This window comes from Saccopteryx bilineata, chromosome 2, assembly GCF_036850765.1.
Source record: "Saccopteryx bilineata isolate mSacBil1 chromosome 2, mSacBil1_pri_phased_curated, whole genome shotgun sequence".
In the NCBI taxonomy this organism is placed as follows: Eukaryota; Metazoa; Chordata; class Mammalia; order Chiroptera; family Emballonuridae; genus Saccopteryx; species Saccopteryx bilineata.
Genome location: NC_089491.1, coordinates 259254766 through 259272064, shown reverse-complemented (window position 1 = coordinate 259272064; position 17299 = coordinate 259254766). Strand labels below are relative to the sequence as shown.

At 40.8% G+C, this 17299-nt stretch overlaps 1 protein-coding gene across 1 annotated transcript in view; it reads right to left on the bottom strand.

The window, feature by feature from the left end:
* The window catches only part of PITPNB (phosphatidylinositol transfer protein beta), a 66175-nt gene that overhangs the window by 27077 nt on the left and 21799 nt on the right, over nucleotides 1–17299 (bottom strand). Inside the window, exons 6-7 of the mRNA XM_066260254.1 lie at nucleotides 16946–17020; nucleotides 14975–15058 (exon numbers count right to left, since the gene is read on the bottom strand). Of these exons, the coding sequence (XP_066116351.1) occupies nucleotides 14975–15058; nucleotides 16946–17020 (159 nt within the window). The remainder of the gene's footprint in view (nucleotides 1–14974; nucleotides 15059–16945; nucleotides 17021–17299) is intronic.

Sequence of the window (17299 nt, the reverse complement as noted above, 5' to 3'; positions counted from 1 at the left end):
TCTAGGAGCATTTACTAGCGCTGCCCTGCATTTTTCAGTATTGTGGCACTTAGAAAACAAGGGATCCCTGGGTCCTACCACCATTGACCCTAATGTGTAACTAAACTAGAGTTGCCAAAATTCAAACCCGACTCCAAAGGGCAAGGCTATTAATAATAATAAAAGTTTGCATTACTTAAATTTTGCAGTCGCAAGTAACAGAGGTATAAAAAAAACTAACATTTACTAACTTGTTCAGGAAATTCATTTGAACAGTTATTTTCAAATCTGCAGCTTTCTTTTCAATTTTTAATTACATCTCCCCAATGACTCCTCACCATTTCAGGTTCCCACAGAGTACCATTAATATAGTATAAGTAAATCTCATTAATTCAGGTCCTACCACTTTGGAATTCATAATAATTCGGACAGGGGCTGGACTGAAGTTTATCTTTGCATGATCTATGAAAAAAGGACTTGTTACACAAATTAATAGAGTAACAAGATCTCAGGAGGGCTGTTTAAACAGTTCAGAAGTGTTTTAGAGCAATTCAGAAGCATTCATTTGCATATAATTATTATGCTAATTACAAATCATTCTTATCTATTCATTAAAGCAGATTCCCAAAGGGCCACTAATTGTCAATAACTTGTTGGCCTAGTTTCTGTTACTGAATGTACCTCAGAGGGACAGAACTGCATTAAAAAATATTCTCTAATTCAGCCCTCTCATTCATTAATCCTTACTGGCTTTCCACCAATGAATCCTAAAAGCTGAATTTTTAAATTGCATTGAGAACAGAAATACAATCAAACCTACACACTTGAACAGAGCACTTTTTTTGTAATCTTTCCAATCTCACAGAAACCCAGCATAGAGACATAGGGTGGAGGTCTGGAAGGGGGTGAGCATAGTGGACAGGAAGGGGGGGAAGAAGCTGTCAACAGAGTTCTATGCAAAAAGGTGGCTACGGCTTAGAGCACTGCTAGGCCAGAGCAAAGCTAGGCTGATCACCTCTTCCATTCTTCCTCATTTTATTCCTATCTCAGCCAGACACCGCCAATACTGTCATGTTATCAAGGCAGACCGCCAAAGCCTTTGGAAGTTACAAATTAACAGAAAGAGAAAGAAACTGGGATTTCAGCTATGAAAAGAGGTTACAACCAAAAGCCTGACATGACAGACTCCATATTCTACAACCCAGCAGGAAAACCAAATAGTTCTGCTCCAGATGAGATGGGCAAATGAAGCAAAAAAAAGAAAGTCCTTGGAGGACAGGAAAGAAGGTTCCTGGGTAGCCCAAGGCTGCTGGGCTACTCCTCAGGTTAGATGGGCTACTGGTTTAAATGAGCTTGTGTTTCATATACAAATATTCAATATATTTATTACTTTAAAACTATACTCATTATTTTTCTATACTTATATATATATATATTACAGCATTTAAAATGAAGATAAACTCTTGACATCAATGAAATATAAGTTTTAACATACTAAAACAAGTCAATTTTGCTAAAGGTGCTTTTTAAACATTATTTTAAAATTAAACCACATATGCCTGAAATGTAAGTAATAAGTTTTAGAAAATTTTATTAAACACAAAATATATTTATTTTATTAAATAAAGGTAGATTGTAGAACATATTACACCAAATTCCTTAAACTAAATGGGGGGGGGAGGGATATGGCCAGAGAGCTTAGTTGGTTAGAGCATCGCCCCAAAGTGCGGAGGTTGCCAGTTGGATCCCCGGTCAAGGCACATACACACAACGTTACTGTCTCTCTCTCCTTCTCCCTCTAAAATCAATAAAATAAGCATTTAAAAAATAATTAAATAAAGTGGGGGGGTGTCTTATTTAAAATTCACAGGTTGAGCCTTCTCTAGTAAAATGCCCATGTTGGTACATGATCTGGCCTTCAAAGAAGCCCCTAAGCCCCAGGGCCCCATTTAACAAACTATAATAGGACATAACTGCAGAGAAAGAATTCAAACATCTTTTTAAAAAATATATAGCAAGAGCAAAATCCAGTAAGGAGCATCAGTCTTGCTACTATTTTTGGAGAACGTACTTCAGAAGAACCAGGGCTCAGATTCTGCTGTCGATACCCATGCTAACCACAGTACTTTACTGCCAAAATGGGATATAATTTACACTCTTTATCATTGGTCAGACTGAAGTACGTGAAGGGATCTCAGCCCTAGGAAAGAGTTTACATGGTTGAAACAGGGCTTTCATAAGAAATGTACTTTAAAAACTCTACCTGAAGCTGTTTACATGAATTTCTCTAAAAATATCTACCATTAGCAGCTCACAAAACCATTTAACTCTTACCAGAAACTTTTCTCAAGCCAGTAACTAGAGCAATTCTACTAAATACCCTACTACTTCCACCCCTCTCACTACTTTTTTACCTTTAAAAAATGGAATAGATTAGAAATAAACATTAGGTTAATAATGGATTTTGGGGTTCTAGTGAAAAGGTATTTTGTGCAAAATATGCTTGTACGTACAGATTTTTTTAAAGAGAAAAATTTAAATCCTTGTTAAGATTTAAGCAAGCATGAAATACGCAATATATTATTATTCCACAAGAGGGCACTGTCATCCAACTCTATCTTCAAATACATGGGATGTTCTCTAAATTCACCACTGTTTGCAAATACTATTTATCCGGCCCCTGCCGCACTTCCGGAAGGGAAGGGGCACCTCTTTCATTGGTGGTCAGTGAGAGGAGCATAGTTCCCATTGAAATACTGGTCAGTTTGTTGATTTAAATTTACTTGTTATTTTAAATATTATATTTGTTCTCGTTTTGTTTTTTTTACTTTAAAATAAGATATGTACAGTGTGCATAGGTATTTGTTCATAGTTTTTTTTATAGTCCGGCCCTACAACGGTCTAAGGGACAGTGAACTGGCTCCCTGTGTAAAAAGTTTGGGGGCCCCTGCTATACTTGTTCTGAAAGTACTTGACCATGTAAAGCAGCAGAAGAAAGTGGAAAACATTTTTACAATTCTTTTTACTAAGAACCATGCTAACATTTATTTATACCTTCCTTGAAGATGGGGACAAATCCTCTAGAACTACTACTAAAAGGATCTTGACAATGGTTTGCTTCACAGCATAGCAAAGGCAAGGTGAGAAGAGCATTTGACAAGGGAAAATTTCTTAGGCAGAAGCAAAATCATCTACAAACTTGGATTTGAGGTGTTTTGTTTTATTCCTGAGTTCAAGGAGGCTCCTATTACAACTTGGGAGCTGGGTCACAATTCTCACACTTTTAATCAAGAACTTTCGGGGCTCTCACGCATACAGCAGACACGTTACAAACTTTTAAGATAGAAATGATTGTCTAGGTTCGTTTCGCCGGCAAAAGGAAGAGGTACTCAACTAGACCGAGTGTCTGCTCACTCCAAAGGGAACTGCAGCATTTGGCAACCACGGGCTCTCCTCGGACTTGCTGGCTCTCAGCCACAGACTTAATAAACAAAAGCTCTTTCAGGGCTCAAGACTGGGTAGCCACTACACAGCTCTGGGAAGCAGAAAGCCCTTCTTAGGAAGAGGCAGCAGTTGGAACAAAAGTGGCATCGAAAATGCAGCTGCTTTTTGAAAGCCGTGAGAGAACAAACTAGAGCAACGGTCATCACTGACCATTTAAGGGTTGATTCATTTTCCAAAGGTTGATTAGAAAGCTCTATTGGGTTTACCCATAAAAAAAAAAAAAAAAGGCCATTTCATACCTCAAAAGCTGACAAATATTAATGATTTCAAATAGTCTGATCTAATATTTAACTTTTTCCAGCCAGATTTCATGTTTTTCATTTGAAAGAGGAAAAAAACTAATCTTATAAAGATGATTTAGAAAGCATATTTATAAAGCACATTTCTTTAAAATTATGAAGTTTTTTTTCTTCTAAAGGCAGAGCAGTAAAGCATATGTTACCAAGACTATCTTCTCAAATGTGTAACATCTGGGCACTGTTTCACAAATGTCTGATCAAAGGAAAAGATATGCCTGAATCCTTTCTAGGGCACAGAAAACGAGCACTGCTTCAGGTGTGACCAAAACTCGCGAGCCTAAATAAATTAAACCAAGTTTCAGCAGCTCTCCAAAGCCAACATTTGGGGAAAAGTATCTTTAAAATGGGCAATAATTTTAAAACAATACACACACTCATGGTTTAAAACAAAAAGTGTCAGAATGTTCAACACTCAAATAATGGAACGACACTTCAAAGTGGAAACAGCTAAATGAATGGAAAAGCAAGTCTGCATGGTCACTTTCAGCTAATCAGGTAGTGCTTATAATCTCTCTACTCAACAAAACTGGGACATCACTGGTCTCTCTACCAAAGTATACTCACCAAATGGATTATAATCAAAGGACAAATGGTCAGTATTACAAAGAATAAGCTAAAAAAGCACAAACTTTAAAATTTCTTTTTGTTTTGTTTTTTTCTGAAGCTGGAAACAGGGAGAGACAGACTCCCGCATGCGCCCGACTGGGATCCACCCGGCACGCCCACCATGGGGCAACGCTCTGCCCTCCAGGGGGCGATGCTCTGCCCCTCCGGGGCGTCGCCATTTTGCGACCAGAGCCACCCCAGCGCCTGGGGCAGAGGCCACAGAGCCATCCCCAGCGCCCGGGCCATCTTTGCTCCAATGGAGCCTTGGCTGCGGGAGGGGAAGAGAGAGACAGAGAGGAAGGCGCGGCGGAGGGGTGGAGAAGCAAATGGGCGCCTCTCCTGTGTGCCCTGGCCGGGAATCGAACCCGGGTCCTCCGCACGCTAGGCCGACGCTCCACCGCTGAGCCAACCGGCCAGGGCCAAAAAGCACAAACTTTAAAAGCCAGTTCATTGTTTTTATTTTTTATTTTTTTGACATCACAACCCTTCAAAGGTGATTGTGGGACTTCTATAAGAGGCTTAGATGCACAGCTTAGATTAGTCCAACAATCCTATTATTGTCTTTTGATACACAATTAACTGGGTGGGGTCTCTTTAATAAAGTATGAGACTCCAAACTTCACAGCTCCAATCAGTCTTTGAACCCAGACTTTGGCTGCTGGAGCCCAGCACTGGTATTTCTCAGTTGTGAGAATAAAGCCCCTTTGGTGGAGGAAAACTCAGCACTAGTTGGAACAAAGGAACACCGAAGTCATTTAGAAACATTTTAACTGTTCACTGCTTAAGAATCTTGCACTGTCTTCAGACAGATACAATTACTTATTACAGCATTCCTTTACCTGGAGAAATAGTTAGGATACCACCACAGAGCAAATAGCAAGTTCCAATAAATGTTGGCTACCTAAACATGAGAAAATGTAGCCCAGGTATTCCCTTAAGTACCCAGTCAAAAGGCATCTCCGGGCCTCCAAGCCTTTTATTTTAACTACACATATGCAAATTTCAAAAGACGTCAGAGTTCAGGAGTTACGGGAGGAGGTGACCAAAGGCCACTGATGAAAACTGCCATTTCGGGGGACTAGGGAAGATGAATGGAAGAGCAGGTAGTTGCTTGTTTTAACTGAATTAAGAATACTCTTAACATATCACACAAAGGAAGGCGCGAAAGACAAAAATAAGTAAGCAGCTCTGCTTCTGAGCCCCTTCCACTGGCTGTGTGGCTCAGAGAAAGTTACAGCACTTTCCTGGGGTCAATCTCCTTAGTAAAAATAAAGATTGGCCTGACCAGACGGTGGTGCAGTGGATATAGCGTCAGACTGGGACGTGGAGGACCCAGGTTTGAGACCCCGAGGTCACCAGCTTGAGCGCGGGTTCATCTGGTTTGAGCAAAGCTTACCTGCTTGGACCCAAGGTCACTGGCTTGAGCAAGGGGTTACTTGGTCTGCTGAAGGCCCATGGTCAAGGCACATATCAGAAAGCAATCAATGAACTACTAAGGTGTCGCAACGAAAAACTGATGATTGATGCTCTCATCTCTTGGTTCCTGTCTGTCTGTCCCTATCTATCCCTCTCTCTGTTAAAAAAAAAAAAAAAGAGAGAGAGAGAGAGAAAAGAAGATTGGGTGAATATTTTGGACCATGGCCTCCAATTGAGATTCCTTCTGCATCCAAAATCCTTGAAGAGGCTGCTCTCCACAATCTCATGATTAATAGTGCAGTAGAGCACATCCCAGGTACACAGGAATCACCTGGAGAGTGGTGGGGTGGGGTGTGGTGGTGAGACTTCGTATTTCTAACAAGCTGCCTGTTGGCTGACCTTGCTTAAAAGGAAAGGGGCTCGAGCCTTTAGGCTCCCCAAAAGGCCTCCACAGCTCTAAAAAAGAACTTTTTAACTGCAAAGGCCCAGCAGACAGATCCAGTCCAAAACATGGATTCACACATGTACAAATGCTGTCTCCTGGCCACAGTGGGGTGTTCTCCAAAGGAGACCAAATGTGAGGGAGGGGGGCTGAGTGAGCTGCCCTGAATGGAAGTGATTCCAGGTGCTGGCAGGGAAGATGAGATTTATCAGCAGCCCATCCTCTCACCTGGGAGTGCCTGTGTCCCCTGGAGTAGGTATCAGAAAAAGAACTAACTGACTAATACATGGAGCTACACTTTGCTCCAGGAGCTCTTGCTGAAAAAGCTGCTTAGTAAAAGTGTTCTGGGAAGAGGTAGCAGAATGCAGTCCAGCAGCAATGACAACCCAAGGACTATGGGCCAGGGAGGAAAGTTAGGGCATCAGGGCAGCTTCAGTGTGAGACACCCTTTCCCAGCCCTTCCCCCAGGGAGATTTCGCAAATGAAGAGAGGGAGCAGGGAGGGAAAAGGACAGAGACTTGAGGTAAAGATGACATGGCAATTATACTCATGAACAGGTAAGAACAGGGATGGGGGAGTAACAGTTGGGGTGGAGGGGGTTAAAAGGACAAAAGAAAGAAAAGGTATGAATAAAATCTGAGCTTTATCAAAGTAAGAGCACAAACTTACTGAGTGACTGGCATTAACAGAGCCCCTCAAGCTCTGCATGAAGTCCCTATGAAAGACCCTCCCAATGACAGCACACTGGCACATCCTTTCTGTGACCCAGAAATAGCATGGCACATGCATTTCTAGCTTTTGTCTCTGCCTTTTAGAAATACCATCTTCAGTGAAAAACCAAGATGGTCACAAAACTGGGCGACTCTTGGTTTTGAAATACCCATTTGGGAAAAACCTTTTATCACAAACTAGTATGCTCCACCATGCTGAACATGAGAAAGAAAGAAATGCACTCCCTCTTTAAACTTGCAGTATTTTAATATGAAATGCCTAGATTTTTAAATAAAATCTGCCAAACAATTTAATACTTTCATATCGTTAATATTTGATTAGTGACATTTAAAAAATAGATGTTAAGCTAGATCAATTTTAAATGTGTCGGCCTTACAAATCTGAATTAAACATTTCTGCTAAAAATAACCTTGAAAATTATAAGGTCGCACAGGATGTACTACAGAGAAAGCATATACTACAGGGGGAGGCTGATACAATCTTTTCTGGTTACACATAAATACCTAAAAATGTGGTTCCAATTTCTTTCTTTAAAAAAAAAAAACTGCTCATTTTCTTTCAAATTACTTCCAAAAACGAAGGTCTCTCTGATGTTAATTGTGTGTACACTTCGGCTTACACTTTAAAGAGCCTTCCTCTCCTGGGAAGTGACTTTTGTATACAAATCATGGAAAGCTACTTAGACAAAGTGCTGGATTTGATTAAAAGGGGCCAGATTCAAATTTATACCTTAAAAAAAAAAAAGCAGAAGCAGATGTCAACTGACTCATTTGTATATATTTTGAAAATGAGTTGAAGATATGCATGTGTATTTCATCAAGACATTTAAAGAATTCGCGACTTTTTGTTGTGGTTATGTATCTACAACAACTTTAGAAATTAGAAAAAAAACTTTAATTATATGCTGGTGTTTTCTGCTGGATACCTTGACTTCTATTACAATTTGATCTAAAACACTTTTTAGACTGGCAGAAAGATACAGTCTCATTTAGAAATGACAGAATTTTTAGAATTGAAGAAAACATCATACATACTTCACCACCTAGGATTAGTTTAAAAAAAGAAAAAGGACCTAAAGTAGCTTTTTGTTCACCTAATATTTGAATGACAGAAACTTCAATTCTGTCAAACTTTCTTTTCCTTTAACACCACAGGAAAAAAACCTGCAAATTCTCTTTGATCCACCAAGCCTTTATTGAAAAGCTCACTCCACATCAGGCTCAGTGTTGAGCATCTTGCTAGGCTCTGGCAACACACAGATGATGAGGACAGAACGGGGTAAGCCCCCAAATGGTACTCAATCTGCCCAGGAAGCTTTCTCAGGAGTGGAGCCTGGTTAGATTTGAAATGGGGAGAGGGCGGAAGCGAGGGGGGGGGTGTCCTGCTGGAACACAGTGTGCTCAGTGGCTGCTTCAAGGCCAAGCACAAGGAGCCTCCCTTCTTAAAGGTTTAGCATCCTACCATTTCACTACAATGCCTCTTTCCCTTGCAACAAGAAATCTGTTTTGTTTGGAGACCAAAAGAAATTGGGTGGGGAGATTTATGCAGAAATCCCAGACTGCTTAGTTTGTTTCATTAGGCAATGATAGATCTTTGAATCTAGACAATGACAGAGAATGTGGCTATACTAACCTTCCCAATCAGACTTTCCATAAGTCATCAACAAAAACCGCCAAATAACCCAGCTATATATATATATGGTATCTATAGCATATTACTCTGTAACTCTGGGTCACACTGACAGATTTTTATAATAAATCCTGTTCCTAGAGTTATTGTGACCATGTTTCTTTTCAGCTATGTAAATATGTCAAGCACCTCCCGAAGTATTCAGTTACACTGGTGAAGTACAGTTCATAAGCACGGACAAAAAAACCCCCAAACCCAGCAAGTCTATGACAGAGAAGTATACAAGCTATCTGACACCAGCAACCCAGCAGAGTTAAATACTAAAAGTAATCAACTGTCACTCTGAATTAAAATGTTTAGGGCTGTTTGTATTAAATCCAGCTGCAGTGACAGAAAACACCCACCAGGTGGAGTTAAAAGATTAAAGCTTTCCTTGGTTTCTTGACCTTCCAACTATTTCACCTTTGTCCTGATTCAGAAGGAGACTTGGTTACTTATCTTCTCAAATTTACTAATTAACTTCTTTTATTTCTTGTAAGACAAGTAATAATGAGGAAAAAAATTCATTCAAGAGGGTTTCAGAAAAATTGGCAATTCAAGAAAAATCAGTTCATTAAAAACAAAATGAAAATCAATGAACTAAATCAGACAGACTAAAATCTGCAGGAGATAAGGTGTCTCAATTTTGAGACCACCACGCACCTTTAGGTGGACTTCCTATCGAAATTCCCACCTGTCAGCTCATAGTTACAAAGCTCCCAATTCTAGTGTCACTTACATGCTTGAAGAGAAGTTTTAGGTACTAAATAATGACTGCTGGTATAGCAGACATACCCTAATATGACCCCCCAATGAAGCACAATCTTGTATAACTGCCTCCTCTGAGAACAGGTAGAACCTGTGACTTGCTTCTAACCAACAAATGATAGCAAAGGTGATGATCTCATTCCTTTGATTAGGTTATATTACATGGCCATTAAATTTGTGGTCATCTGTCATGCAGCAATAAAAAACCAATACAATTAGCAAGAAGAGGACATCCCCCAATCAACTGTGCACACCTATGTCAGACCTCAACTCCTCCACCTGTTCCCCAGCTATCTAGCTCCCCCAGTCGTCTTGACCATCTATATGTAAGCAAGTAAGTGCATATAGATATATTTTTATTCTTTTTACAATATTACAGATAGAAGCATATAATACATACCCTTCTTCTTTTTCCCTCCACATTACCTTGGAAAGGATTCCGTATCAATACAAACAGAGCTCACTCCCTTTTCATGACTGCACTGCACTCCATCATAAAGGTCAACTATGTTTTTAATCAGGATGTCTCTCACCCCCATCGATGGAGAGACATTTAGATGTCAGACTGTTTCCAGTTGTATGTTAATATATTTGCCATGTCACACTGAATAGGACCAATTCCTAGAAGTGGAATTTTGCTGGGTCCAAGGACACACACACTTGCAATTCTGCTACACAGATTGTGATTTATTCTCTCTTAGGCAATGGATGTGAGCACCTGTTTCTTCACCCTCTGCCAATCCAGATGTTATCAAACTGAATTCCAATAGATTTTATATGAATTCTTCATTCACTTAGCTTACCCTCATCATTACCCTCATGCTCATCATTCAACAAATATTTATGAGGTACCTACTCTGTGAAAGGGGGTGGGTTCCTGAACATTCAGAAAAAGACAATTAATGAAGTGAACAAGAGCTGAAATTCAGCAGAGGGAAGACTGCTTCCAGCCTAGGTGACATCTCCCTGGAGGAAATGAAATCTGGCCAAAGTCCTACAAGACACAAGCTCTGGACAGAGAGGAAGGGGGTCTCAGAAGGGAGGCCAGAATAGCAGTGCACGGGAACAGAAAAGCCCAGGACACGGTCTGTGGCAGACCAGTTTGAGGAGAGGGAGTAAGTACACAAGTGGCAGCGGAAAGAGGGACAAAGCAGGGTGTTTGTTTGGAAGGCATCAAGAGTCAGTGGAAAGAACCCTGGATGAGAGTTAGAATTTCCACTTCTGGCATTAGCTAAACCATCTTGAGAAAAACTAGTTTCTCTGGGTTTCAGTTTCCTCACTTGGAAAACAGAGAAGTTAGCCCCGAGACTGAACTGTCTGCAGCTGCAGAACTGTGTGTTCAAAGTAACCTTATGGTGAAGACTGACGGCAGACAAGCAGGACCGCGCTGGGAGCGGAGGGCAGAGGGAACTCCCGAGCCCAGGGCTCCAGCTGCGCCCTCCTGACGTGAGCGGGCTCCAACAAACTCGGGCATGCAAAGCAAGTCTGAAGGCAACCAGGCCTAGCAGTCAAGGTTTCCTTCAACTCTAAAATTATTTCAACGTCTCCCTCAGCGTTGGATAATACACTTGTACCTTTGCTTTTATTTCACTTGCCTCCAATTCATCCACTGATTTAACACTTTCACTAGTACCTACATCTCAGGTGCTGTTCTAGAAGTTGGGGAGACAACAGTTACCAGTACAATGATTCTTCCCTCTGGGGTACAATTTCTACTTGGAAGGGAGGAGAAAAACAAATTTGTAATATGTCAGAGTATGAAAGCAAGAGGGAAAGTGTAGTAATGAGGGTGGGGGTGAACTGCTCCACCAACAAAACACTACTCATCCTCATGTTGGGACTGTTCCATTCGGTCTTTTCAGATTTTCACCTTCACAAATCATTGTTCTTTTCTCAGAAATCCTGCTGCACTTTGGATCATGCACAAGCTTCTGCCATTTGTTAACTATTTCACTGGACTGGACTTCAGTCACCCAGATTGTAAGCCTCCTGAGGGCACTGGATTCATCTCGGAGAGCTACAGCAGGGCTCTTCAGGCAGCATGGACTGAGCAGCCACTAAATACCGGCTGACTGCTATGACAACACTGCCATGTTGGATTTGCAAATGCAATCTTAAAGCCTCCTTTTCCCAGCACCTTGGACTAGAATTTTCAAGGAACTTAAAAAAGCAGAATCAAATGAACAAATTAACTCAACAGAAAACCAAACTGGATCTGGTAAAAGATGGCCAGGTGGTCCAGGTGTCTGCCATAAAAGCTAATTCTAAGACAAACATTAACTAGACAAGGCCAAGTAGATAGGGTGGAACCGGAAGAGAGCATTGGGGCAGCTGTCCTGTGCCCGCCAAGTGCACAGACGAGGATGTGCAGAAGCAAAGGGCAGACCCAGAGTCCTCGGCCCACTGGGTCTCTTGTTCACCTCCATGCCAGTGTCAGACTCTATAACTCTCCCCCTCCCTTGCGCCCACCCCAGCCTTCACCCATCCCACGTAGCTCAATGCTCTGCTCCTCATCCCCAGGCTTAAAAACTGTGAGGGGCACCCTGGTCTCCCACCATACAGAGTTCCCGTCTCCTTTTACAGCAGAAAATGTGTATTTTGTAGTTCTTTTTGTACTGTCAGAAATCTGAGAATGTCCTACATAATATCAGTTTACTGTTAGTATCCACAGCTGAGAAAACACATAAACCAAAAGCTACTGTGACACAAATGTTCCCAGCAGCACTACTCACAATAGTCAAAAGATGGAAACGCAAAAGTTTACCAATGGATGAATGGATAAACAAAATGTGGTCCATCCATACACGGACCTAATACTCAGCCATAAAAAGGAATGAAGGAAGGACACATGCAACAACATGGATGAACCTTGAAAACATTATGCTAAAGAAGCCAGAAGACAAGACCACATATTGTTAGGAGTCCATTTCATATTTATATGAAATATCCAGAACAGGTAAATCCAAGGACAGAAAAGAGATTAGAGATTAGTGGTAGCCAAAGGTTGGGGGCAGATAACTGGAGGGAGTGACTACTTATGGGTCCAGCGTGTCCATCTGGGATGACAAAAATGTTCCGGAATTAGATGATGGTGATGGTTGTCCAATACTATAATGTACGAAATGTCATGAAACATCTTAACATCTTAAAATGGTTAAAATGGTTTATGTTATGCATATTTTATCATGATAAAAAACGTACTGTGAATCCAATAAACTTTAAAAAGTTACATCTTATTAATTTCTAAAATGTAACTTGAAAAACAGGAGCTATGGGCATTGAAAAACAAAACCACATATGTGTGAATACTTCACTCCAAACAAAGCTTGGTGTGAACACAGATTCTCAGAACTCCTGCACTACTATAGCTAAGAAAAAAGAAAATAATGGCAAACAACTTAAACAAGGCACTGCTCTCAGTATTCACATTTAGTCCTGTGAAATAATTAGCCCATTTTACACAAGATAAAACAGGCACAGAGGGTAAGGCACCTGTCTGAGAGCAAAGAGCCAGTAGGTAGCAAAACCTCAGAATATGAATCTGAAGCCAACCTAATTTCACAATGTGTGTTCTTAGTCATAGCTCCATGGACTCACAAGGCAGGCCCTCATCAGGCCTCAACTCATTCTCTCTTTCACTATCTACACTATCTACCGGCCCCAAACATCATTCCCCACAGAGACTACCTGCTCGGCCTCTGCACGCGCAGGGCTTTCCCTGTGCTGCTGCCTGCCCAAGACCAGCACTACCTTCTCTCCTCTCTGACGCTATGCTGAGGTGGAAGGAAAGGACGGAGGGCCTCTAGGGCTCTTGACAATCTGCCGCCACTATCACAACTTGCACTGGTGCCTGCGAACATTGACCGAGAGCCCATTTTAGCTGGAACACAAGAACGAAAAACTCCTCTATGTCCCAAGCAAAACCAAAGGTGCCTTCTGCTCTGCTGGATAACAGCACAGAATGCAAACCTATGAGCCATAAGATCGGACCATTTTGTTTGGCCAGTCCAACTTTTTCAAACAATGACAGAATAATCTGAATCACTTCCCAGGGCTACCCAATCCTGGTGTGCCACACTGCCACTTGGTATCATCTTGTGACCTACTGCTCCAGGTGTGTGAGCTGTCCTGACCTAGCCATTAACTGACTCACTCACTACTCACCCCCAATGTTTCTTCCTCTATCACCATTCTTACACAGATAGGAAATCAAAGCTGGAAAAGAGACTAAGAGAAATAAAAGGGCAAAACAGACATTGTTTTCAACAGAATATACATTTTGCTTCAGAGGATTAAAAAAAGCCATATATCATTCAAAGGCAGACCCAATATTGAAATATCACAATGCAACTAAAATTAAAAATATCATGACAAGGATCCCCTATCTGTGCTCCCGCTTCTAATCAGGGAGGGGCCTACAAGAACAGACACAGCCCAGCAGATGGTCACTACTGGCAGTCTCAACCCCAGTGACTTCTGAGAAAAGGTCAGGAGCTGTGGTTTTAGAAGGTTTACATTTAAATTTCAATAGCACAGTGAGACAGTTAGTATTGGAGTTATTTTTGTTCAGCTTTAACGATGCTCAAGTTCAGGGAAGAAGCACCAAAAATAAAATGGAAAGGCTAGGAAATGAAACGTGAACCAAACATGTCACGCTTTACCAGGACGACAGGAGGGGTGCCACTCATGTCAGAGCTCGAGCTCCCTCCAAACTAGCAAGAAGAGGTTGTCTTAACATGCAAAAAGTCCGCAGCTGTGCAATGCAAAACCAAAGCAGCACCCAGCAGAATAAGGGTAGTGAGTTAGCATTTATAAACTTTGGCAACGTAACACAAGGGCCTTAATTTGGAGGAGAAGGGTTGTAAGGGGGAAGGTGAAATAAAGGTTTTAATACTCTTGAAGAAAAAAATTTTTAAGTCAAAAGCCTGAAATATAAATATTTACATTTAGAAAGAATCAAAGTACAAAGCTAAACAATTGTTAAACTGAGATTTCTGCCATCAACCATTTCCCACAAATGACAATTTTAGTTACTGAAAGTTTATATCTAAATTAAATTTTTTTTCTTAATCTTTTGTAAAACACAGGTGCCCCCCCCAACATAAAAGCAAAACTCTACCTATCTCAGGTACGCTGAGATTTAAGGCATCAAGTGCAGAGAGGAAATCCGCACAAATATCAAATCACCTCTCCTACTTAATGGACCTTCTGCCACCCAGTCTCAGCCCCAAGCTTGTTTCAGTGTAGAACTGTATAGACCACACAAGAAAAAAAAAATTTTTTTTTAAAGATAGGTTTTTATATATTTTATTTTTTTAAATGTTATTCAGTTGTTTTTTTAGAGAGAGGAGACAGAGAGAGAGAGAAGGGGGAGGAGCAGAAAGCATCAACTCCCATATGTGCCTTGACCAGGCAAACCCAGGATTTCAAACCAGTGACCTCAGTGTTCCCAGGTCACTGCTTTATCCACTACGCCACCACAGGTCAGGCAAGAAAAAAAAATTCTTAAGGTGTGAGAGGCAACAGGTTTCTATGTCATTGAGTTGTACATAGTACTTACTGCTGGTTCAACTTGGCTTCGATCTGCAATATCTATGTGGACAATTTCAACAGTTTTCCATGTGTTTGGATCTAAACCGTGTACCTGTAAATGACAAAGAGAAATGAAACAAACTGTAGACTATTCTGGGTAGGCAAAACTATTACTTACACAGGCAATCTTTTGAGTCTCTCAGAGTACATTATGAGGAATAAAAAATAATTGCTATTTAATTAAATTAGCTGTCTGAAGTCTTGAGGGATCCAGAAATCTTGTTATCCCTTGAAACTGCAAATAATAAGGGGCCGGGGTAGGGTGAGGATGCTGCCAAATTAACAGAAATCTGTCACATTACTTTCTGATATTCCTTAGAGATGATTTATTTAACAAAAGGTACCCGACCCACGTTTAACCCAAATAATATATGACAAAGTCCTTGTAACCTCCAAGTTCCAGACAAACATGAAGTGACATCATAATAAGATTTCAAAAAAGCTGCTCTGTATGGTCCAAAACCTCTTCTGAATTTAATTACCCTAAAGCTATTCAGTTTCAGTATGATGTTAACTCCTCCATACTTCATGTTGTTCAATCATTTGCTTCTGAAACTCCATCTATGAACCAATTAAGAATTGTTTAAAAACTGTCAAAGATATACCCATTTGAAAGCTAAAACAGATTAAATCATACACAGACTAAAAATATCAAATCATCTCATTTGGACTCTAAATTTTAGTTACTATTAAAAAAAACACGAAATGTCAAGTGATCACCTAGAAGAAAAACTCAAGTCAAAATATTAGAAATTATAGCCTGACCGGGCAGTGGCACAGTGGATAGAGCATTGGATTGGGATGTGGAGGACTCAGGTTTGAGACCTCGAGGTTGCCAGCTTGCGTGCGGGCTCATCTGGTTTGAGCAAAGCTCACCAGCTTGGACCCAAGGTCGCTGGCTTGAGCAAGGGGCCACTCGGTCTGCTGAAGGCCCACGGTCAAGGCACATATGAGAAAGCAATCAATGAACAACTAAGGTGTTGCAATGAAAAACTGATGATTGATGCTTCTCATCTCTTTCCGTTCCTGTCTGTCTGTCCCTATTTATCCCTCTCTCTGACTCTCTCTCTGTCTCTGTTAAAAAAAAATAAAAAAAAAATATATATATTAGAAATTATAATCCAAAAGTTCTATTAATTGGAACCCATAACATAAAAGCCCAGTAAAAACAGATTCTACCAAAATTACCATTAACTTCCTCACCTACATAAAATTGTAACCTAAGGTAGGGGCAGTACCCCTCAAACATACACCAGAAAACAGATTGGAGGGCCCCATTCCTAGAGATTGTGACTAAGTAGGTAAGGGACGGGACTTGATAATTTGCACTTCTAACAAGTTCCCACATGCTGCTGCAGGCCCAGGGACCACACTTTTGACAACCACTGGTCCAAGGGCATCAACCTACATTGAGTCTTAACTGATTTTCTTGAAATTTTAGAGATAAATGTGCACCAGCTTGTAAAAATCAGAAACTTGTCAACAGTTTTGTAAGTTATCCAAAGTATCTTCTCCCTCCTTTTGGGCACTTCTCCAACATCAACCCATATCCCAGCAAAATGGAATGGAGGTGAAAATTAAACAATCAAGTTTGCTGTGGAGAGCAGCTCTGGCAAATATAGGAGATGAAAAGATAAAAGAAATATAAAACTTAATGGCTAAAATTGGTTTGGGGATTATCTGCAAATTTTATCTGTGCTCTCCCTATCCCAGAGAAAAAAGCAGCCTCACCAAAGTCCACTCATGCACCAAGGCAAGGGGAATGATCAGGAAACCCCATTTGTTTCTGGTTGCTCACTCGCCTCACTGCAATCTGCACACCATGGGGTGGCCAGGTACTAGTCTAACGCAGGTGGCTTCAGTTTAGTGAAGACAAAATGGACTATAGTATTCTCATTTCCAAAGGCTTCTTCACCAAAAGCCCAAAAGTGAAACTTACATTTTCTAATGTTCCCAAGTCTGGTTTGTGCCATGTTTCAATTTTAATGAAGAAATCATCTTTCATATATTCATTCTGCAGAAAACACAACAGTAAAGTGACAGTGCTCTTTCACCAGTTTGGGAGGCTCCTGTCTGTAGGAGCCTTCCCCAGTAAAAACATCCATGCCTTTGACTCTATGAGCCTAATCCTCAAGTGACAAAGAAGCATGACCTACCTATTTTTATAGACTTCAGGCAAAACAAATGCTACATGCTTTTAAAGAAATTAAACAACCCAACTTGTCATGCAGCACACAGGGCTAATACTAAAGAAGCTGTGAGGTTTGGTGAGCAAATTTGGCATTCAAAGGAA